The 22,786-nt window shown below is 46.4% G+C and overlaps 1 protein-coding gene across 2 annotated transcripts in view; it reads right to left on the bottom strand.

Moving 5' to 3' along the window:
* The window catches only part of LOC143716240 (alpha-2-macroglobulin-like), a 40,488-nt gene that overhangs the window by 4,657 nt on the left and 13,045 nt on the right, over positions 1-22,786 (bottom strand). The window contains exons 7-21 of one of the 2 annotated variants that reach the window (XM_077208565.1): positions 22,200-22,284; positions 21,882-21,990; positions 21,642-21,762; positions 21,415-21,524; positions 21,152-21,322; positions 20,837-21,070; positions 20,524-20,733; positions 20,276-20,425; positions 19,901-20,026; positions 19,645-19,735; positions 2,063-2,207; positions 1,690-1,915; positions 1,493-1,619; positions 1,294-1,415; positions 1,147-1,198 (exon numbers count right to left, since the gene is read on the bottom strand). In XM_077208565.1, the coding sequence (XP_077064680.1) occupies positions 1,147-1,198; positions 1,294-1,415; positions 1,493-1,619; positions 1,690-1,915; positions 2,063-2,207; positions 19,645-19,735; positions 19,901-20,026; positions 20,276-20,425; positions 20,524-20,733; positions 20,837-21,070; positions 21,152-21,322; positions 21,415-21,524; positions 21,642-21,762; positions 21,882-21,990; positions 22,200-22,284 (2,079 nt within the window). Of the gene's footprint in view, positions 1-1,146; positions 1,199-1,293; positions 1,416-1,492; positions 1,620-1,689; positions 1,916-2,062; positions 2,231-19,644; positions 19,736-19,900; positions 20,027-20,275; positions 20,426-20,523; positions 20,734-20,836; positions 21,071-21,151; positions 21,323-21,414; positions 21,525-21,641; positions 21,763-21,881; positions 21,991-22,199; positions 22,285-22,786 lie in introns of both variants that reach the window. The other variant, XM_077208566.1, reaches the window with a different exon arrangement.

Below are 22,786 nucleotides of genomic sequence, written 5' to 3'. Positions count from 1 at the left end.
GATACAACAACAATACACTACTCACACAATAAAGTACTGCAATAGAACACTAGAATATACTATAAATGAGATGCAATAATATTTACATTAAAAGGATAGAAATAAAAAAAAGTGATAACACACCTAACTCGAATGAAACGCCAAGGAGAAGAGATATGTTTTTAGCAATGATTTAAAACATTCTAGAGTTGGACAGGTTCTAATATAGAGTGGCAGTTTGTTCCACAGAGTAGGAGCAGCTACGCTAAAGGCTCGATCACCTCTAGTTTTAAGTGTGCTTCTAGGCACATCCAAGAGGAGGAGATTGGAGATAAACTTTTTAGTTTGGCAAAAAAGTTGCACATTTAGCTAAACTAAATGTGCAACATTTAGTTTAGCACAACTAAATGTTGTGCTAAACATTTAGCACAAATGTTTTGTTAGCCAATGATCTGACATTAATCAGGGCCATATTAAGAGTTAAATGTGCGTAGATTAGCCGCCCTCACTCCGCATCGATAGTCCGGCCGACACTTCCTCACCGACACTAGATCTCCCGGCCCGGTACTCGCCCACGGAGCACCGCGCATCTGATTCGAAGAAGCCACAACAGACTGTGACACAACTGCAATCGAGCCGGGGAAGACCGGTCGAATCCATCGCAACCGTGGGACCTTTGAACACCGGCAGGCACAAACTGCGGGACGACCGCAGCCCCCAACGCAGAGGAGACGGGAGTAAGGCACGTCCGAGGACCCCAGGTAAGCTTTACGGCGAACAAGCACTCCGGCACGTTTTTTTTCCATAAAAGTTGTTTTTTTCCATAAAAGTTGTCATGAAAAGCTGACAAATTTCAGCTTTCTCAATTTAAATGTTAGAGACATTTAAGAATATTTTGGTTACTGTATATTTTAGCTCACTCTATTCGTCCTCAAATATTGCGTGTCCTCAAAATGTCCTCTATGCAATGTGTACTCATTTTCATGAAGTTTGTGTTTATAAGATAAAGAGCCAATTAGTATTTTAATTAGTCAAAATTCTTTGAGCAACTTTTTGTCAGTTGAAAAAGCTTCACTGCTTGATCCCCAAAAAAATTAACAAAAGCAAATGGGTTCTAACATTATTGGTGCTTATACACCAAAATATATGAAATATTGGCAGACTAACCATTTGGACACAATAACCAGCTTTGAGTCTCTGTCTTTTCAGTTCCTTCTGCCTGCAGCATAAAACAATCACATCAACACATCATACTGACATAAGCCCTAAGATAAAGGGTAAATGATATCCAAGAGACATTTGACGTGCGCTGACCTGAACAAGCAGACTTCGTGTGACCGTGTCAATGCGTCCTCTCTCTGGGACGCTCACAATCTCATTGTCACACACAGTCTGGGACGCCTCTGCTTCTGCACTGACTGTAATATTCAAGACTCCTACAACACAAGACATGTACGTGAAGATACAACAGACACAAAAACTGAGAAACAATGATTCAGACTGGAAAACTCACCAAGAACAGAAGTAGTGAGGATCCATTTAAAGGTTTTCCTTCCATTAGCACATAGACAGGATGAATACTGATCATCAGAGGAGTTTTTGAGAGAGTAGTCTGAGGATGGAGCTGGAGTCACTTTAACCTGTCAATCAACCACACATGATTAGAGGCATATTTGATATGATTTGATTAGACTGAGTCTGAAATCTCACCATGATGCACTTGGACAGATAGCTGAAGACAGTGGCCTTCAGCTCAAAGATCTCCCCACGGATGATGGAGTAAGGCAGAGAGAGCTCCAGGAAGAAGGGCTGGAAAACTGTCAGCTGAGGAGGAGGAGCGAGACCCAGACCTTCAGAGGACAGACAGAAGACCTCCGTCTCCCAAGAGGTGATGGTGTCAGGAACTGTGACAGGAACCTGAGCCGACCCAGAGTCCCTGCGGAGGAATAACAACAATATGCATATTTGATTCTGCAAAGCAAGCAAGGTATTTTCTGTCCTGTGGGTGTGAGAGGAGATGATGTATTAAAGATGAGTAATAAGATAAACATGATGTTAAATGTACTGATAACGCTTCACATACCCCACTTCAGCAAGTTCCCAGATCCACGTTTCTGGAAAGACGGTCCGAATCGTCACTGCTGGAGAATGTCTGTCAGTTGTACCATAATCACCACCCAGTCGTGAACCCATCCCTGCCACTTGAACATGATCATAATGATGCATCACTGTAAAAAAGTTATATTTTGTTGTTTTAAGTGATATGTATTTGAACACTAAGTGCACAGAAAATGAATGGCAGATCATCATTTTAATACACATTATTTTATTTTCATATACAGATATATTTTAGTGTTGTCAGAGTTTTCTAGTTTCAGTTTATTTAGTTTTTATTTTAGTTTTACTGTTTTATGGCTCCCAAAGTTAATGCTTTCATTTTATTTTACAAAAGTTATACATTTTATAGTTGATTTTTTGTACCAATAATAACACTGACTCAAAGTTAACTAATGACCCCAGAAAAACGTCCCGGGTTACGTATGTAACCCTAGTTCCCCGAAGGGACGGATGCTGTGTGAAATCGCAGTGGGAACGCCCCCAGCGTAACGCGTCTGAAGCATGAATGAAATCAGTCAATGGAGAGATGTAGCGTCACAGCAAGTGACGTGATTGACCAGGAAGGTATAAATATCCCCTGAATACACAATACGCCAGCTTCTAATGTTACTGAAGCAAGCGACCCAAGGGGATGCCGGGAGTATGGCAGGACATGCAGCATCCGTCCCTTCGGGGATCTAGGGTTACATACGTAACCCGGGACGTTTCCCTTCAGGGACTACCGCTGCGTGAAATCGCAGTGGGAACGCAATACCCACATCCCCATACGACCAAATCCCCGTCGTCTGTCATTAGGAGACAAAAACCGACGAGAGAACCTGAGCCCCGGGAGTGGAGCTAAGATCAAGGGAATAAAATCTAACGAAAGTGTGCGGTGAGGACCAGCCTGCCGCATCACAAACGTCCTGAAGAGAAGCTCCTGAAAGAAGAGCTGTAGAGGCAGCCATACTCCTGGTGGAATGAGCCCTTACAGCCAAAGGTGAAGGCTGATGGGCCGAACCGTAAGATGGCCTCGACCACCCACTTGCTCATCCTTTGCTTAGATGCAGGACACCCTTTCTTAGGTGACCCAAAACAGACAAACAGTTGTTCCGTTCTCCTCCACAGGGCAGCTCTGTGGACATAAGCATCTAAAGCCCTAACGGGGCACAGCAAATTAAGTTTCTTCTGGTATGATGTCAGAAAAAGCAGAGGACAGAAAGCCTGCAGAACTATAGGTCTAACAAAAGTAGTCGGCACCTTAGGAACATAACCTGGTCTCGGACAGAGAAAGGCCTTAAATTCCAGGCACGAGGGAGCCACCGAAAGTGCTTGAATATCTCCAATTCTTTTTAGAGATGAGATAGCGAGAAGAAGGATAGTCTTTAGTGTAAGAAACTTTTCCGAAACTTCCTCGATGGGCTCGAAAGGAGCTAGGGAGAGACCTTCTAAGACGATGGCCAGATCCCAAGCTGGTACACTCGTGCGAACTGCAGGCCTCAGCCTCAAGGCGCCACGAAGGAAGCGAGATATAATGGGTGTCTCCCGAGAGAACCTCATCTCGAAGGGGCGTGGTAAGCAGCTAAGGCCGCAACGTACACCTTCAGTGTGGAGTGGGATAACCCTGTGGAGTGACGGTCCTGCAGGAAATCCAGCACTGTACCAACTGGGTTGTTAACTGGGTCCTGCTGGCGCTCTCCACACCAAGAGGTGAAAAGTTTCCACCTCGCGGCTTATAACTGCCTCGTGGCGGGAGCTCTGGATTGGAGGATGGTCTCAACGACCTCAGATCGAGAGACCAGAATCTATGAGCTGGGCCCCCTCAGAGGCCAAGCCCACAGCCTCCATAGTTCTGGGCGGGGGTGAAGGATCGACCGACTCGCCTGAGAGAGTAGATCTCTCCTGATCGGTATCTCCAGGGGAGAGCCGTCGAGGAGAGACACTAGGTCCGCAAACCATACTCAGGCCGGCCAGAACGGGGCTATTAGCAGAAGACTGAGCCCGTCCCGGCGAACCCTCTCCAGAACTCCCGGGAGCAGAGCGATCGGGGGAAAAGCGTACAAACGTGACCTCGGCCACGGATGTACCATCGCGTCCAACCCAGTGGGGCTGGCTGGCTTAGAGACATCCACAGTAGACAGTGTGATGTCTCTCGGGAAGCAAATAGGTCTAACTCGGCATGACCGAAATGTTCCCATAGGAGCTCCACCACCTCGGGGTGAAGACTCCATTCCCCGGGCTTGGGCCCCTGCCTCGACAGGATGTCTGCCCCCTGATTTAAATACCCCGGGAGATAAATAGCTCTCAGAGAAAGAATTTTCCCCTGGGACCATAGAAGGATCTGACGTGCCAGTTTGTAAAGTGGGCGAGAACGCAGACCCCCTGATGGTTGATATAAGAGACCACCGATGTGTTGTCTGTCCGGACAAGAACATGGTGGCCCCTTAGGTCTGGGAGGAAATGTTTCAGTGCCTGAAACACTGCCAACATCTCTAGACAATGTATGTGCCATAGACGGTGATGGTCCTCCCACAGACCCTGAGCTGGGCGACCACTCATGATCGCCCTCCACCCCGTGAGAGAGGCATCTGTCGTCAGCATAATGCGACGACAAGGAGCTCCCAACACAGGTGCTTGGGACAGAAACCGAGCATCTTTCCACAAAACCAGGGCGCGATGACACCGTCGCGAACTCATGATCATGCGAAGCGGATTTCCCCTCGGGGAGAATCCCCTGGTTCTGAGCCACCGCTGTAACGGTCTATTGTGCAGGAGGCCAAAAGGTATCACGTTGGATGCAGCTGCCATGAGACCTAACAGTCTCTGGAAATGTTTTACAGTGGATGAATGGCCTAGCTTGACCTGATCTACTGCGGCGAGAATCGAAGCAACACGAGCAGGTGACAATCGTGCATGCATCGTCGTCGGATCCCATACTACACCGAGAAAAGTGGTTCTCTGTAATGGAGAAAGAACACTCTTCTTGGCGTTGAGCCTCAACCTCAATCTCTTGATGTGAGCAAGAACAACATCTCGATGCCGAACCGCCTGCTGTTCCGATTGAGCTAGAATTAACCAATCGTCTATATAGTTCAGAATACGGATGCCCTGCAGCCTGAGCGGAGCTATAGCTGCATCCATACACTTCGTGAACATGCGGGGTGACAGTGCTAGGCCAAAAGGAAGAACCTGATATTGGTACGCTTCGCCCCCGAAAGCGAACCTCAATGTCATGGTTGGTAAATCCTACGTTTTCTTCTTGTCTCGTGTTTCTGTTGTTATATGTCAGCGCGCTGATTAGATGGGCGTTCCGCTCATCAGCACTCATCACCCATCCACTCATTATCCCTTTCACCAGCTGCAGCTTGTCAGATCATGTGTATTTATACTCACCATTTTCTCATCTTCCCTGTCAGATCGTTGTATGATGTTTCCCGGTGTGTCTGTGTTCCTGTCGCGTTCCAGTCTCTTGCCTTCCTTGTTCCGGTTTTCGTTCTGTGGATTTTATGGACATTATCGCACTATTGGACACTCATCACCGCATCTCTGCTTCTTCACCCATCATCTGACCATCGGAGTTCCTGCGTCACTTACCTGTTTGCCTGTGTTGGATTCATATTTGTTCTACATTAAATAAAGAGTTATACTGCACTTGCTTCCTTCAGTCTATCATGACAGAACGATCTGACCAACAAAGCATGGGAGCAGCAGGAGACTCATCCACATCGTTAGAGGCGTTTCTGAGTAACAGCAGTCAAAGAATGGATATCCAAGAAAAGAATCTCAACGATACGACTCGTGCTGTTCAGGCTTTAGTGGCGCAGGTGTCCGGGCTCACCCAACAGCTTCGCATGCCCGCTGCGCCACCCGCACCGCCAATTCCCCCACCACCACCAGCGGACCCATCCCCGTCAGAGCCTCGTCTACCAGTCCCTGAGCCATATGCAGGTGAACCCAATTACTGTCGTGCGTTCTTAACCAGATGTGATATGCACTTTTCTCTGCAACCTAGAACCTTTCAAGAGGAACAGACCAAGGTCGCATTCGTTCTGACGCTTCTGACGGGGAAAGCGGCGCTATGGGGAACGGCGGTGTGGGCTAACCAAGACGACTGCTGTTCCTCGTTCCAGCGTCTCTCCGACGAGATGCGGCGGGTATTCGACCGGGCCGCGACGGGAAGAGAAGCTGCCAGGGTGCTGGCCGAATTACGACAAGGAGAAAGATCCGTATCAGAATTTTCTATCGAATTTCGCACCCTGGCGGCTGAGAGCCAATGGAACGAGGAGGCGCAGTGGGACATGTTCCTGCATGGGCTGGCTGACCGCGTCCAAAGAGAGATTTACGCCATGGACCTGCCTACCGGACTTAATGATCTGATCGCGCTGGCACTAAGAGTTGACACACGTCTATCACGAGGCATCAGACGTTTTCAACCGGACCGTCCCTCTGGAGGTGCCGAGGGAATGCGTTCGGGAGGCGGGGGCGCGGTCAGCCCCGTCTACGAGCACGAGCCCATGCAGGTGGGTCGAGCCCGGCTTTCCCGGGAGGAGAAGAAGAGGCGGAGATCCCTGGGCCTTTGCCTTTACTGCGGTGGAGCTGGACATTTCGCGTACAATTGTCCGTTAAAAGGCCCAGCCCGACAGTAAGTATGAGGCTACTGTCGGGTGGGATCTCTGCCGAGAAGCCCTCATCTACATCTACCTTCCTCCCGGTAAGACTCCGATGGTCAACTCACCTCCACGACTGTCGGGCACTACTGGACTCAGGGGCGGAAGGTAATTTCATGGATCACTCATTTGCACTTAGATATCAAATTCCCCTCAAACCCCTTTCACACCAGATCAACGTTCACGCCCTCAATGGACAAAGACTCCCCACGATTTCACTGATCACCGAAGACATCACACTCATCACATCCGGCAATCATTCTGAGACTATTTCCTTTTACATTCTGGACACTCCACTAGCACCCATCGTTCTTGGTCACCCATGGCTCACCCGTCACAACCCCTAAATAGACTGGCAGATCAAATCGGTGGCATCATGGAGCAGTTCTTGTCATAAGTCTTGTCTTGTGTCTGCCTGTCCGTCTGTTCCTGTTCATGTGTTACAGGAGGAGACTGTGGATTTATCAAACGTGCCCACGGAGTATCGGGATCTGAAGGAGGTGTTCAGTAAGTCTCGGGCTGATTCTCTTCCTCCGCATCGTCCCTATGACTGTGCTATAGACTTACTGCCAGGTACGTCTCCGCCTAAGGGCAAGTTATATTCACTCTCTGTCCCAGAGAGAGAGGTCATGGAGATATACATTTCTGATTCTCTAGCAACGGGATTCATCCGCCCTTCCTCTTCTCCAGCGGGGGCGAGGTTCTTTTTTGTTGGGAAGAAAGATGGATCATTGCGACCTTGTATTGATTACCGGGGGTTGAACAACATCACTGTAAAGAATACTTATCCTTTGCCGTTGATGTCTTCAGCTTTCGAGAGGTTGTCGAGAGCATCTATCTTCACAAAACTGGATTTAAGGAATGCTTATCATTTGGTCCGCATCAGGGAGGGGGATGAATGGAAGACCGCTTTTAACACCCCTAGGGGGCACTTTGAATATTTGGTTATGCCGTTCGGCCTTTCCAACTCCCCAGCGGTCTTCCAACCACTTGTCAATGACGTGTTGCGAGACATGATCGATCAGTTCATATATGTCTACCTGGATGATATATTGATTTTTTCTTCGTCTCTCCAGGAACACGTGCAACACGTTCGACAAGTGCTTCAGAAGTTGTTAGAGAATGGGCTTTTTGTCAAGGCGGAGAAATGCGTTTTTCATGCACAGTCTGTTCCTTTTCTAGGTCACATCATCTCGGTTGAGGGAATGCGCATGGATCCTGACAAGGTTAAGGCTGTGGTGAATTGGCCAAGTCCAGATTCCCGTAAGGCCCTACTGAGGTTTCTGGGGTTCGCCAATTTTTACCGGCGTTTTATTAGCAATTTCTAGCCGCGCCTCTGACCGCCTTGACCTCCCCCAGAACGACGTTCAGGTGGTCAGACGCAGCAGAAGCTGCGTTTGCCAAACTGAAGGGTTGCTTCGTTTCAGCCCCTATCCTGATAACCCCTGATCCATCACGTCAGTTCGTGGTGGAGGTCGATGCGTCAGAGGTGGGGGTAGGTGCAGTGTTATCCCAGCGCTCTCCTTCAGACGACAAGATGCACCCTTGTGCGTTTTTTTCACATCGTTTATCCCCTGCCGAAAGCAATTATGACATTGGCAACAGAGAGTTGTTCGCCAGTCAAGTTAGCTTTGGAGGAGTGGCGCCACTGGTTAGAAGGGTCAGGGGTACCTTTTATCGTCTGGACCGACCACAAGAATCTGGAATACATTCGTACTGCTAAAAGACTTAATTCCAGGCAGGCTCGGTGGGCTCTTTTTTTCGGACGTTTTGACTTTATTCTTTCGTACCGCCCGGGTTCCAAAAACATGAAACCCGATTCTTTATCGCGCATTTTTGACCGTTCCGATCGCCCGTCTACTCCCGAGTGCATTTTACCAGAGAATCTATTCATCTCTACACTCACATGGGAGGTCGAATCGAAGGTCAAGAAGGCCTTAGAAGGGGTAACGCCTCCGACTCGTTGCCCACCGAACCGTTTGTTTGTGCCGGAGAGTTTACGGTCCAGCGTCATTCAGTGGGGTCATTGTTCCAATGTGGCTTGTCATCCAGGAGTCAATCGTACTCTGTTTTTGGTTAAGCAACGATTCTGGTGGCCTCTCATGGCTCGTGACGTTCGCAGTTTTGTAATGGCTTGCTCAGTTTGTGCCACGGGTAAGACTTCCAATCAACCTCCAGATGGGTTACTCCAACCGCTGCCGGTGCCTTCGAGACCCTGGTCCCATATCGCGCTAGATTTTATCACTGCCCTCCCACCCTCCCAGGGTCACACGGTAGTTTTGACCGTGGTGGACCGGTTCTCGAAGGCGGCCCATTTCATTCCCTTGCCCAAATTACCTTCAGCCAAGGAGACAGCGTTGGTTGTCGTTGACCACGTCTTTCGGCTTCATGGCCTCCCGATAGACGTGGTTTCTGACAGAGGACCCCAATTTGTGTCCAAATTTTGGCGAGAGTTTTGTAGTCTTCTGGGGGCGACTGTCAGTCTGTCCTCTGGGTTCCATCCCCAGAGCAATGGTCAAACTGAGCGAGCCAACCAAGATTTGGAGAGAACGTTGCGATGTTTAGTGTCCAAGAATCCTTCCTCCTGGAGTCAGCAATTGTCTATGGTGGAGTACGCCCACAACACGTTGCCAGTGTCATCCACGGGCCTATCACCATTTGAGTGTAGTGTAGGTTACCAGCCACCAATTTTTCCTAGTCTGGAATCCGAAGTCGCGGTCCCCTCCGCCCACGCCTTCGTCCAGAGGTGTCACCGCACTTGGATTAGAGCCCGTGAGACTCTACTCCAAGTGGGGGCACGCACCAAGGCCAAAGCCGATCGCCACCGGCGGAGGCCTCCCGTATACGTCGTCGGTTCCAAAGTGTGGCTTTCTACAAAGGACATTCCTCTCCGCTCCGTTTCGAATAAGCTCGCACCGAAATTCATTGGCCCGTTCTCTGTCACTAAAATCATTAGTCCAGTGACAGTTCGTCTCAATCTTCCTCCAGTGTACAGGAGGATTCATCACGTATTTCATGTTTCCAAAATTAAGCCCGTATTTTTTGCTCGCATTAATCCGCCAGTCCCGGTCCCCCCCCCCCCCCCCCCCCCGCCGCGTCTCGTAGACGGGGAGCCTACTTATTCGGTCAATCGTGTTCTGGACTCTAGACGGAGGGGACGTGGATTCCAGTACTTGGTGGACTGGGAAGGTTACGGTCCGGAGGAGAGAAGTTGGGTACCGGCTAGAGACATCCTGGATCACAATCCTACGTTTTCTTCTTGTCTCGTGTTTCTGTTGTTATATGTCAGCGCGCTGATTAGATGGGCGTTCCGCTCATCAGCGCTCATCACCCATCCACTCATTATCCCTTTCACCAGCTGCAGCTTGTCAGATCATGTGTATTTATACTCACCATTTTCTCATCTTCCCTGTCAGATCGTTGTATGTGGTTTCCCGGTGTGTCTGTGTTCCTGTCGCGTTCCAGTCTCTTGCCTTCCTTGTTCCGGTTTTCGTTCTGTGGATTTTATGGACATTATCGCACTATTGGACACTCATCACCGCATCTCTGCTTCTTCACCCATCATCTGACCATTGGAGTTCCTGCGTCACTTACCTGTTTGCCTGTGTTGGATTCATATTTGTTCTACATTAAATAAAGAGTTATACTGCACTTGCTTCCTTCAGTCTATCATGACACTCAGGCACTTGCTGTGTTGAGGGAGGATAGACACATGGAAGTAAGCGTCCTTTAGATCTATCGTGACAACCCAGTCCTCGGATCTGATTTGTGAAACGATCTGCTTGAGAGTGAGCATTTTGAATTTGAGCTTCCCAACAGTGCGATTTAAGAGACGCAGATCTAGAATGGGACGCAGCCCTCCATCTTTTTTCGGAACGATGAAGTACCGGCTGTAATATCCTAACTCCCTGCTGGGTGGAGGAACCCGTTCTATAGCCTTTTTGCAGCACAGTTTTTACATCCTGTTCTAGTACCAGAGCCTGCTCGGGGCCCACCACAGTAGGCAGAACCCCTCTGAACCGAGGTGGACGCGTTCTGAACTGAATAGCGTACCCGTTCTTGATAATATTCAGGACCCACTGAGAAACATTGGGAAGCATTTCCCATTCCACCAGGAACTCTACTAAGGGAACCAGCCTCTCGAGGCTGGCCTCTGGATGAACATCCCGAGTGACAGACACAGCGCCCTGTAACATACTGGCAGGAAACAGCTGGTCTGAGCACCCCACAACCCTCCTCAGAGGGGGCGAGCGTCCCTCGGGAAATCGCTCGCCGATTCTCTCTACGCCCTGTATAGGCAGGGCTAGTAGAACAGACCCCTGAGGGCATCGAGAAAGACAGGGCACCGTGTTTTTGTGCGGTGAACTCAAGTCTTTCCCGATGGGGACCACCCTCAGAGTCCTGACGTTCAGCCCATCAGGATTTTTTCGACGCTGCCTTCCTGGCGACAATGACTGTCCTCAGATCAGTCCTGCCCCGAGAAGGCCGCGCCGGAGAGCGCCCCGCCTCGTCCCTCCAGTCTCTCTGCGGGGGGGATCGAGACGCGACACTCCGCTTCTGCTGTGCTCTTTTGGAAGACGAACTAGACGGCTGGGACTGCCCTCGTTCAGCAGCCCCAGTGACACGCACTTTTAGAGGGATAAACTTATGAAAGGCAGCCGCCTGTTTTTTCTCTTCCTGGAACCTCTCCGAGACAGAGTGAAGAGCGTCACCGAAGAGGCCCACAGGCGAAACGGGAGCATTTAAAAGGAGAGTCTTGTCTTTTTCTTTCATAGAGGTCTTACTCAACCATAAGTGCCTTTCTGTGGCCACCATGGCTGCCATAGACCGACCGATAGATTTTGCGGTCTCTCTGGTGGCACGAAGAGTGAGATCAGCGGTCTGCCTGAGTTCGCTAATCATATCTGCAGAAATTTCTCCCCCCTCACACGCATCTTTCAGCAGGTCGGCCTGATAAGCCTGCATAATAGCCATCGTATGCAGACATGCAGCCGCTTGCCCAGCCGCCGAGTAAGCCTTCCCCACCAGCACAGAGGTATTTTTTAGTGGTCTAGATGGAAGAGCCGGTGCTTTAAGTGAAGACGACGAAGCAGGCGAGAGATAGCTCGCGAGCGTCTCCTCTGCCTTCGGCATCGTCACATAACCAGCAGATTTAGCACCAAAAATGTTACCATAAGCATTGGACTGATTTGTGTAAATTCTGCTTGAAACCGGTCTAACCCAGGTCTTTGAAACCTCAGCATGAAGGTCTGGGAAGAACGGTAAGCACCGGTGAGAAGGTTGAGGTGATGCAGACAGAAATCTATCATCTAGTTTGCTTTTATTTCTAGACTGCTGTCTATCAGCTGGCCACTCTGGCTACTGAGCTTTTCAACAGCCCGAGATAACACGTCCATCAAACCTTCTTCATTTGCAGTATAATGTGACAAACTAGTTTCTACTGATGCAAAACTTTCGACATCCAGCTCCTCAGAACTGAATAATCTCAAATCAACATCATCATGTGCCTCCACCCGGGCAGAAGTAACCGCCGCAGCGCGTGCTTCCAGAGCCGGGTGAGAGGCACTGGATCCCGCCGGAGAAAGCTGAGATAGGGCGGGGCCCGTCTCAACGTCGCCAGTGAGATCCATCTGCATACCCCAAGACAAGCGTCGCCGCTCTGCCTCAACAGAAGCGGGACCCGAGCCTCGGGAGGCTCGCAGCATACCGCTCTCCTCGAAGAGCGATCGCCGCGAGCGCAGACTTCTTAGAGGAAAGCGCTCGCAATGCTCACAATCGACTCCCTCGAGTCGACTGGGCATGCTGCACTTCCAAACAAGCCACACATAGCTCGTGTGAATCCCCACCCGTGATGTATCGTGTACAGGGGGAAAACACACTTCCTATACTGCTCGCTGTGGTGTTGAGTCCTCAGAGAGAGGATGATGTAATGAGAAGCGGGAGTGCGGGAAAGAAAGAGGGATAGAGAGGGTGCGAGCGAGGAGTGTGGTGTTGCTCTGCTCTCTAATTCTAACACTCTGCTCAATAAAAGTTGTTAGCCGTCAATATTCCAAGTCCATCGTCATTCTTGAGATTAATCCACGGACAGTTAAACCCCACGCCTTACATATTTGGTGGCAGCGGTGATGGTTTCCGGCCTCTTTGGAGAAGTTTATGCTGGACGGGTAACTTATGGTGACGAAAACGAAAAATATATGATATTTGCTGCCCTTTCATCATAGAGACTGGATCAGTTGTACTGGTGGGTTAACTCAGACTGGAACGCGTTTTGCTTAACGTGTAACGTTTTCATTTACATGGACTGTATTCATACGGACTATATTTATAACTTTAGAGCAGCTTTATTGTTTTCACCATCGTGTGAGTTTTCTTTTCATGTAGGCTACAGTTATATATTTCGTTTATTTTGGTGAATAAAAAAAAATAAAAAAGAGTAAAGAAGACGCCTGCATCTCGACGGTTCGAAGTTGGCTCATTGCCAGGATTTGACGACGCTCACTTTTTCTGAAACGTGTGCGCGTGTCTCCCTCTTGTGGCGGCCTTCGGTAACTGCACATAGCCGAGAGTAAAAGGAGAAAGCACTGCAAATGTGACTTATAAAATAGACTTGTTATAAGTGTTCATCTACTTTTTTTTTCAACATTTTTATATATACATCCTCACTACAAAAGTCACAGTATAAGTCCAACTTGCAGACAATCTTTATCAATAAAAGACTTTGCTGGATTGAACTGGTTGGTACAACTGCATTGGCATTACTCTTTTCAAACATGGCAGAAGACAATGTAACAACCCCACAAGTGCACTTCAGAGCTGTTTTACCTCCAGACTTCACTGGGGATGGCAACGAAAGCTTTTCTCAATGGGCTCGTCGTTTTCAAGTATGCTGCGAGACCTCAGGTATGGACAAACCTCAGCTTGCCAAAGTACTTCCTTCAAGATTGGCAGGTGCTGCATTCAGTTACTGGGATAGTTTGTCAGATGACGTCAAAGCTGATTATGACAGTACATGTAACAAGATTGCTACAGTTTTTGATCACAAACAGCTACTGAGAACTTTTCAAACATACTTAAATGCCAGACCGCGTCGGAGCAACGAGCCATTTGAAGTGTTTGCTGCTGATTTGACCCGCCTTGTTAACCAGGCTTTTCCGGATTATGGAGAATCTGCCATCAAAGGTGAAATTTTGCGACGCTTTATAGCTGGACTTGAACTTTCATTGCAAACTAAACTGTATGAGTTTGGTGTAACTACACTTGAGGATGCAATTAAAGTAGCTGGTCGGTGTGAGAGGGCACGTTCCACAGTCACTGAGCCTTTTCTACTGCCGACATCCTCTGCACCTGAACCTGCCGAGGTACACAGCCTCACAACTGAGTCTGCCAATATGCTCGCAGCGCAGCTCAACGACCTCCATCTGAAAGTAGACAAACTTCAGTCTGTCGTGACTATGTTGACACAGCCTAAGCCTCATCACACCAGTGCTGTCTCACCTCCAGATCGTCACTTCACCTATCATCAGAGATCACCTTCACTTGACAGGGTGAAAGACAATCACTATATGCCATCTTCTCGTTATCAACATTTCACTGCATCTGATGTGCCCTACTCCAGAGGAAGATCTCCTGTACGTTCCAGTAACAGTCATCGCAGACTACACGGGAGCCCCGGGCCAAGTTATCATCAGCAGCAGCAAGGGTATGATAGACCCTTACGATACGACAGCAGAGAGACTCGTTTTAGCCCTCAGCAGAGATATACTGCATACGATGACTCAGTGCCTTCTCAACCCAGCTACAGGCATCAACTGAAAGATGACAGCAGCCCAGGTGAGAACCGAGATCGATGGAGGGATGAGCAGTATCACAGAATTCGCTCTCCAAGTCCACAACGACCCCATTCCCGCCATGTACACTTCGTCGAACATCAGCATTCGGGAAACGAGGGGTAACTGGAGATGAGGGCCAATCTTCAGTTCAACTGTCAGCGGCCCATAGCAACAATACAGTCACATCTGTGGACACCACACGCTGGACACCTTACATAAAAGGCCTCGTCGAGGATCAAGAAGTCAGTATTTTCCTTGACACTGGCGCTGGTTTGTCACTCATCAGTGAGGCCTTACGTCAACGCATCCCTGCACTTAAACATCGCCCCTTACTGAAAAGTTTCCAGGTGGCACACACACTGACAGGACAACAGTTAGACATTTTAGGTTCATTATCTGTTACATTACGTCTGGGGTCACACATATTCAGTATGAACATGTATGTCGTGAGAGACTCTAGACAGGATGCTCTTCTTGGGTGGGACTTTTTCAAAATGCATGGTGCCTCAATTGACACAGCCTCTGGTGCTTTTATGTTCAAAAATGACAAAATTTCTCTTCTCAGTTCCTCCCAAGCACTGCCTTTTTGCTGTAATGTGTTCCTGCTCTCACAGGTCTCAGTCCCCCCTTTGACAGAGGTTGTTGTTCCTGCCTCTGTAGCATGTACCTCAGAAACAGGAAGTCAGCTCCATGGTTTTCAAGGTATTCTGGAACCACATGTGACCTTTGACAAAGATTTAGCTGTTGCTCGGAGCTTCTCTAATGTCGAAAATGGGCTCACAGTAGTTCATCTGCTTAATCCTACACATCAAGACATTGAGTTGCCCAAACAAACCCATTTAGGTCAGTTCTACTCTGTGCGTGACATGCCTTCTGATTTCTATAAGCCTGTGGACGGTCTTGTAGCTCAGGTTAGCCTGCCAAGCCCTTCATGCCAATTACCTGATATTCACATGGGTACAGACACTCTTACTCCCAATGAGTTAGAGGTAGTTAACTCCCTCCTACAAGAGAACTGCGATGTCTTCAGTACTTCTTCTACTGATCTAGGTAGAACTGATTTGATTAAGCATAGCATACACACATCCTCCACATCCCCTGTGCGTCAGAGAGCATACCGTACATCTCCTATCCTACGAGAGGAAATCCACAAACAAGTAGAGAAACTCCTTGATGCTGACTTAATTGAGCCTAGCCATAGCCCATGGGCCTCCCCAGTGATACTTGTTCGTAAGAAGGATGGGTCTTACAGATTTTGTATTGATTATAGGCGGTTGAACTCGATAACCATTAAAGATGCACATCCCCTGCCACGTGTGGATGACAGTTTAGATGCCCTTTCTGGGGCCACCTTGTTTAGCACTCTAGATTTGTCAAGTGGCTATTGGCAGACTCAAATGGATGATGCTAGTAAAGAAAAAACTGCATTTACTACGGGAGATTCCCTCTATCAATTTAAGGTCATGCCAATGGGCCTTACCAATGCCCCCCCAACATTTCAGAGGTTGATGGAGCTTGTTCTCCGTGGCCTCCATTGGTCTAAGACTCTGATTTATCTTGATGACATCATAGTCTTCAGTAAGACCTTTAAAGATCACATTCATGATCTCTCTGAAGTGTTTGGAAGATTGCGGCAGGCTGGTCTCAAACTCCATCCTCGAAAGTGTCAGTTTTTCAAACAATCTGTACTCTTTCTAGGACATGTGGTTTCAAAGGAGGGCATTCAACCTGACCCCAAAGTGACTGAGAAAGTGCTGAATTGGCCTCGTCCAACTACACCTACAGAGGTTAGAGCTTTCATAGGCCTCTGTTCATACTATCGCCGGTTTGTCAGAGACTTTGCGGAAAAAGCAGCCCCTCTACACAATCTGACGAGGAAACATACCAAATTCACATGGAATGAACAATGTGAGGACACATTTCAGTATTTTCGCCATGCTCTGTCTTCCCCTCCCATTCTCACCTACCCTGATTTCAGCAAGTCTTTTATTCTCTATACGGACGCATCTCACCATGCGATTGGTTCCGTACTTGCACAACAGCAACAGGGTGTTGAAAAGGTAGTAGCCTATGCCAGTCATGTGCTAAGCACAACAGAGCGTAACTGGTCCACCTTTGACAGAGAATGGTGGGCTATTGTTTGGTCCGTTAGACATTTCTCACACTACTTACAAGGATGCCCCTTTGTGATTGTTACAGACCATCGTCCCTTGTTAGGGTTAAAGAAAATGCCTATTGATCGAGATCCAACAGGGCGTAGAGCACGTTGGGTATTGGAGCTTGACGTCTACAATTGGGTCATAAAACACAGGAATGGCGTAAAGCACACAAATGCAGATTCACTATCTAGATGCCCGAGTCAAAGTGATACTATTCCTTCTGTTCCCTCAATGTCAGACAAACCAGAACCTTCTGTAGTCACCGCCCCTCTTACCGCTCATGCTGTCATAGACCTTTCTCAGACTTTGTCAGTCGATCTTGAACAGGGTCAAAAAGATGATGTCACACTGAGGACAGTAAGTGAATGGTTGAAGGAAGAAAAGAGACCCCCAGCTTGGGTTCTAAAGAAGGGGTCGACAGAGCTCAAAGTATACTGGCGACAGTTTGATAGACTGCATTTGCAGGATGGAAAAATCTACCGTTTTGCCTGTAACAAACCTAAAGAGTCACCCACTCTTCATGTAGTCATTCCCAGTACAGCTGTCCCCCAGGTGTTACAGTTTTTACATGGTCATTCCACTGTAGGTCACCTTGGTCATAAAAAGACACTTGCAAGGGCCAGGGAGCATTTCTATTGGCCATACATGGCTAGAGACGTAGAGAACTACTGCCAACAGTGTGTTTCATGCCAGTCTAGATCTATGCCAGTCCCACATCAAGTAGCTCCCCTACAGACTATTCATGCCAATCATCCTTTTGAAAAGGTAGCAGCTGACATTACTGAGCTTCCTATGACACCATCAGGCCATAGATATGTCCTTGTTCTTCAAGACTATTTCACCAAGTATGTGAATTTGTACCCTATGAAGGACCAAAGAGCTGTAACGGTGGCACACTGTATTTTTGAACAGTATGTCACAGACCATGGTGTTCCTGAATACCTTCATACAGATCAAGTTCGTCAGTTTGAGGCAGATTTAATCAAGGAGTTGTGTTCCAAGTTGGGTGTCACCAAAACTAGGACATCTCCTTATCATCCTGAGGGAGATGGTTTAATTGAAAGATTCAATCGCACCCTGAAAGACCAATTGAGTAAATGTCTGTATCAGCAAACAGAGTCATGGGATACCATGTTGAGGTCAATCCAGTTCTCTTACAATACCAGTGTGCACAGCAGTACTGGATACACCCCCTTTTTCCTTGTTCATGGACGTGAAGCCAGGCTGCCTGTGCATTTACTCTTTCCTTGTCCTACTGAAGCTTGTAGTGCCTCTGCTGGCACCCCAGCAGAGTATGCTACGTCTGTCTACAGGAAGCTGCACTTTGCATTCAAGTTGCGTCAGGAGAATCAGGAACATGCTCACGCACAGCAAAAAGCTCAATATGACAAAAAGGCCAAATTCACCACGTACAGTGTGGGAGACTTGGTTTGGCTGAATGATCCTGCTCATTCCCGATGTAAACTGGCCCCACGCTGGAAAGGACCCTACATTGTAACACGAACTGTTCAGCCTGCCGATGGTAATTCTGTGCTGTATGCTATTCAGCCAAAAGGTTTTCCTGAAAAGACACCGCAAGTGGTACATCATAATCGTCTTAAAACCTACCTGCCTTCCACATATCAGCTGGGGCGAACAGTATCCGATGCATCGTCTCCCATTGCACAGACTGTGGAAAAGGAAGTATCCCCTAATATTTCTAATTCTTCTACACTTGCTGTCCGAGAGAACTTGCCTTCTGTTATCTTTACTGGAGAAGTCCCCAATCAGAGTCCAGCTAGGACATTGCTTTTGGGACAGTTACCGCTGAGCTTAACTCAAAACACTGGACAGTTGAATGTTCCTCAGCCTGATAATATGGACTATGTAACCTCAGAAGTAGGCTGTTCTACTGCTGTGGCTCCACGTGCTGTTCTAGACTCTAGACCGTTAGGTCGCAGGCCTGTCAAATTGCCTGCAAAGTTCAAAGACTATGTTGTGAAGTAAAAGAAAAAAAAAAAAGTTATCCATCCTTTGCTTTATAACTTTTGCTGAAACCCTTGCATGTCTTGGACTACAGACCATTTTGTGTTTATTGAAACTTTTGGTTTTTGGTGCACCAATAATCTGCACATTGCTTTGCCTGGTTTATTAAGGGCATTGTTATTTTCTGTGTTGAAAACGTGGACGTTTCTTTTCCCACGGGGTAACTAATGTGAAGTTTCTTTTGTTTAATATTCATTGTATTCTATTTTCACATCTTTTTGTTAAGGACTTTTATTTTGGTGTTGAGTCCTCAGAGAGAGGATGATGTAATGAGAAGCGGGAGTGCGGGAAAGAAAGAGGGATAGAGAGGGTGCGAGCGAGGAGTGTGGTGTTGCTCTGCTCTCTAATTCTAACACTCTGCTCAATAAAAGTTGTTAGCCGTCAATATTCCAAGTCCATCGTCATTCTTGAGATTAATCCACGGACAGTTAAACCCCACGCCTTACAATAGTATATATAATATATATATAGTGATAAACTCCTGACAGAACAGACAAACACAATCGAAGATTTCAGATACACACACACAGAGCGCTGCTGAAGTAACAGAAGCTGGCGGCTTGTGTATTCAGGGGATATTTATAGCTTCCTGGTCAATGACGTCACTTGCTGTGACGCTCCATCTCTCCATTGACTGATTTCATTCATGCTTCAGACGTGTTACTCTGGGGGCGTTCCCACTGCGATTTCACGCAGCGGTAGTCCCTGAAGGGAAACTGTCTTCTCCTACACAGTCACTATAATTGTGGAATTGTATGAATTGTGTGAATTTCACAATTTAACAAATTTAACATATATATTTAAATAAATTTCATAACAAGCACCTACATATTAAAACATTACAGCTTCGATTGTAATAACAGTATATGTGCCTATATTTATAAGTACCTTGGTATCGGTGATGATACATCAAGCCTCTGTATGACAGACACTGAGGGACTCGCATAACCAGATTTGTTGCCATCTTCAATCCCACTCTCTGTCAAATGGGAATGATGAACCACAATAAAGTCATGACAATACAAATGACTTTTTACTGTCAGTATAATCAAGAGGGCTTTTTATGGATTTACTTATGCATGTGCAGTATATACTCTCCCAATCATTATCTAGTGCACTGCCACACACATAATCCACCTGTTACCTTTAAGGATTCATAGGCGTTGTCTGTCGGCACAGCTCGACGGGGTCTCACATGCAGACACTCCTGCTCATCTTCAACAGTATAAGGATAATATGACCCCGACTGCACTGGCAGCAAGTTGAAGACCTGTGACGGGACCACGTTCACACACTATCAGTATATCTAAATAATTTATGTATTTTTCAACAAAAGTTTAATTCCATTTTGGTGAGAAAAGAATGAAGATTAATGTTAAATCTCCTAAGATTGGGATGTCAGCTTAAACACTGATGGATCATAGCAGTAATAACTAAAGTCTGTTATCACTAGATTCACACTGTAGATTCCCACTATGAAGACGCAATTAATCAATACCGAATCTTAAAGCATTTGCACCTTGTCAGCATCCAGACGTTTTCCTGACTTCAGGATCAGGACGCTCTGATCTACAGCACTGAGGCCGCACAGTGAACCAGGCTGAGCTGAGAGCTGGAGAGTGTTTTTCTCACCAGGAACCGCTTTAGCAGGAGAAAACTTTAGAGACACCTGTGACATATAATGAATAGGATTTATTTTAGTAATAAAGTCAGTAATACAGTCAGTAATACAGTAAAGAGGCTCATTTCTAAAGCTACAATACATACCTTGTTTTTGAAACACTTTTCAATGTCGAGATTTTTGCTACTAGCAACAACATTTTCACTGGGCAGGACACAGTATGCCAGAATCTGCACTACAGGAGCCAGATCTGAACTAACAGACAGTTTGAACGACATTGTGCCACTTGCTCCATTAGAAATCTTCACTTCAATCTTCTCATATCCATGATGAACGATCACTCCTCTGGACAAGACCTGAAACAGACAGATAACCCTCTAATAACTGACTAGTGCAGCCAAATAATACTGTTAAACAAAAACATCTCTGTAATAATATAAATACTTCACATGTTCTCACCATATAGACAATGTCTGTTTTGAAGTCTTCAACAGTCTCTCCAATAAAATAATACTTGATGGTGGCTGTAAACTCAGAGTCACACTTTAATGGTTGCTCAGAATTCTCTATAATCAATTCACTTAGTGTTGGGGTGTATGGAGTGGCAGGCTGGAAGAGCTGGACTGTTGTTGTATGCACAGGGATGTAAGGCTTGTTGTGAAAATAATGACGGACCTCTAGAGAGACACTTGCCTGGATAACAAAGAATCAGAAATAACTCTGAACTCTTCAGGGAACACAAAAGAAAACTGAGAAGAAAAAAAAAACTCTTACAATCAGATTAATATCACTTTTAGAATGACTGGACGTATTAAAAGAGAAGCTGGCCAGTCCATCGCTGTCTGTGGTGAGATTTAGGAGCAGTTTTGGGGACCAAGTGTAACCCTCCATAAGATAAACATCTTTGTTTTGAATTGATGCACCTTTGAAATTTGAGAGTTTGATCTGTTGAAAATAAGATTTTGCAGGAATACATTAAGGAATAATTCCATACATATTAATGGTGTTAAACTGAGACAAACTTATTTTAGAATTACTTTTCCTTCTATAACTGATCCATGTTCATATGTTTTGGGCAGCTCAGTAAATGTGACTTTACCAATTTCATAAGTGAGAGTTACAGATTCAGATTTTGTCATGGTGATCTCTGTAAACAGTAAAACATCAAAATAAATATTATTTAAAATAAAATTAAAGCAAATCATAAAAAATGAGAAATCAAATAAATGTAGGTAACGGGATCTGACCAAATCCAGCAGCTCACCTGTTCCTTCTTCTGTAACCATTGCCTCAACACGAAGAGAATTCTCCAGCCTATCCTTTAGTGTGGCGTTCAAATAGACTGATGTTTTTAAGATATGGATGGCACAGCCTGTCTTTTTTATCTAATTATAATGAATGAACGCAAACATGGCATGTTAATCATAAAGAGTGGTTTAATTGGATATATGGAGGAAAGATAATGTGCCATTAATTTACATGAATTGCGTTTCAACTTACATACCTCAATGGTTTCCTCTAAACACACTGGACTGGTGTAATAGTAGGACAAATAATTATTACGGCACACTTTCACCCATGATTTACCAGGTACAGGGTGTCCATAAGTGTATCTGTGAAAAAGGTACAAGCAACTGATCTACAACCCAGGGTTGAGTTAAGCTACTAATATATATTAGGATGGGGGTTACAGTAAATAAATGACCACAAAGTAAAAAAAAAAAAAGGAAACAATTATCAATTAAATCAAAGTAACTTCATCATACCAAGATTGGAAGAACACACTGCTCTCTTAATGCAGGGAATAAAATAAACCACTCACTTTCCGCAAACCTCAATTATCAGTTCCTCTTCTTCAACACTTACTTCAGTTGGGCTTTTTACAGTAACTTCAAACTTAGGCAAAACTAGAAGTCAGAAGGTAGAAATTAGAGTTCCCTTTCAAAAGATACTCTCAATGCTGCGCTGAGCGCTGTGGGAAAAAATCAGACTTGGCTGAGGACGTTAGTTCTCTTGGGGAAACGGAAGTCGAGTGCACTGCCTCTGAAAACTCCTCTAGTGATGACAGATCATACAATGAGCTACTTAAGGTAGTTACTCATGCCGTGGACAGTCTTCAGACAGACTGGGCACAGAAACAAGAGACACCTAGACGATCAAAGTTATATGACAGATTTCTGTTGGGTGGCCAAGGGGAGGCATCAGAGAGAAAGTCCTTCCCCTTCTTTCAAATTCTCCAAGATGAACTATCTTCATGGAATAAAATATATTCTTCCTGTGTATTTGTGCCCGCGACGTTGGTTTATTAGACCAACGTCTATAATTTTTCATATAAAAATTCGGCCACAACACAGGGAGTTCCTGAGTTTCGCTTTAGGGTTCTTCCATTCGGCCTAGCCTTTTCAACCC

The sequence above is a fragment of the Siphateles boraxobius genome, unplaced genomic scaffold (genome assembly GCF_051911475.1).
Source record: "Siphateles boraxobius isolate OS27281-9 unplaced genomic scaffold, OSU_SipBor_1 6, whole genome shotgun sequence".
Lineage (NCBI taxonomy): Eukaryota > Metazoa > Chordata > Actinopteri > Cypriniformes > Leuciscidae > Siphateles > Siphateles boraxobius.
This window is presented reverse-complemented; position numbering and strand designations above follow the sequence as displayed.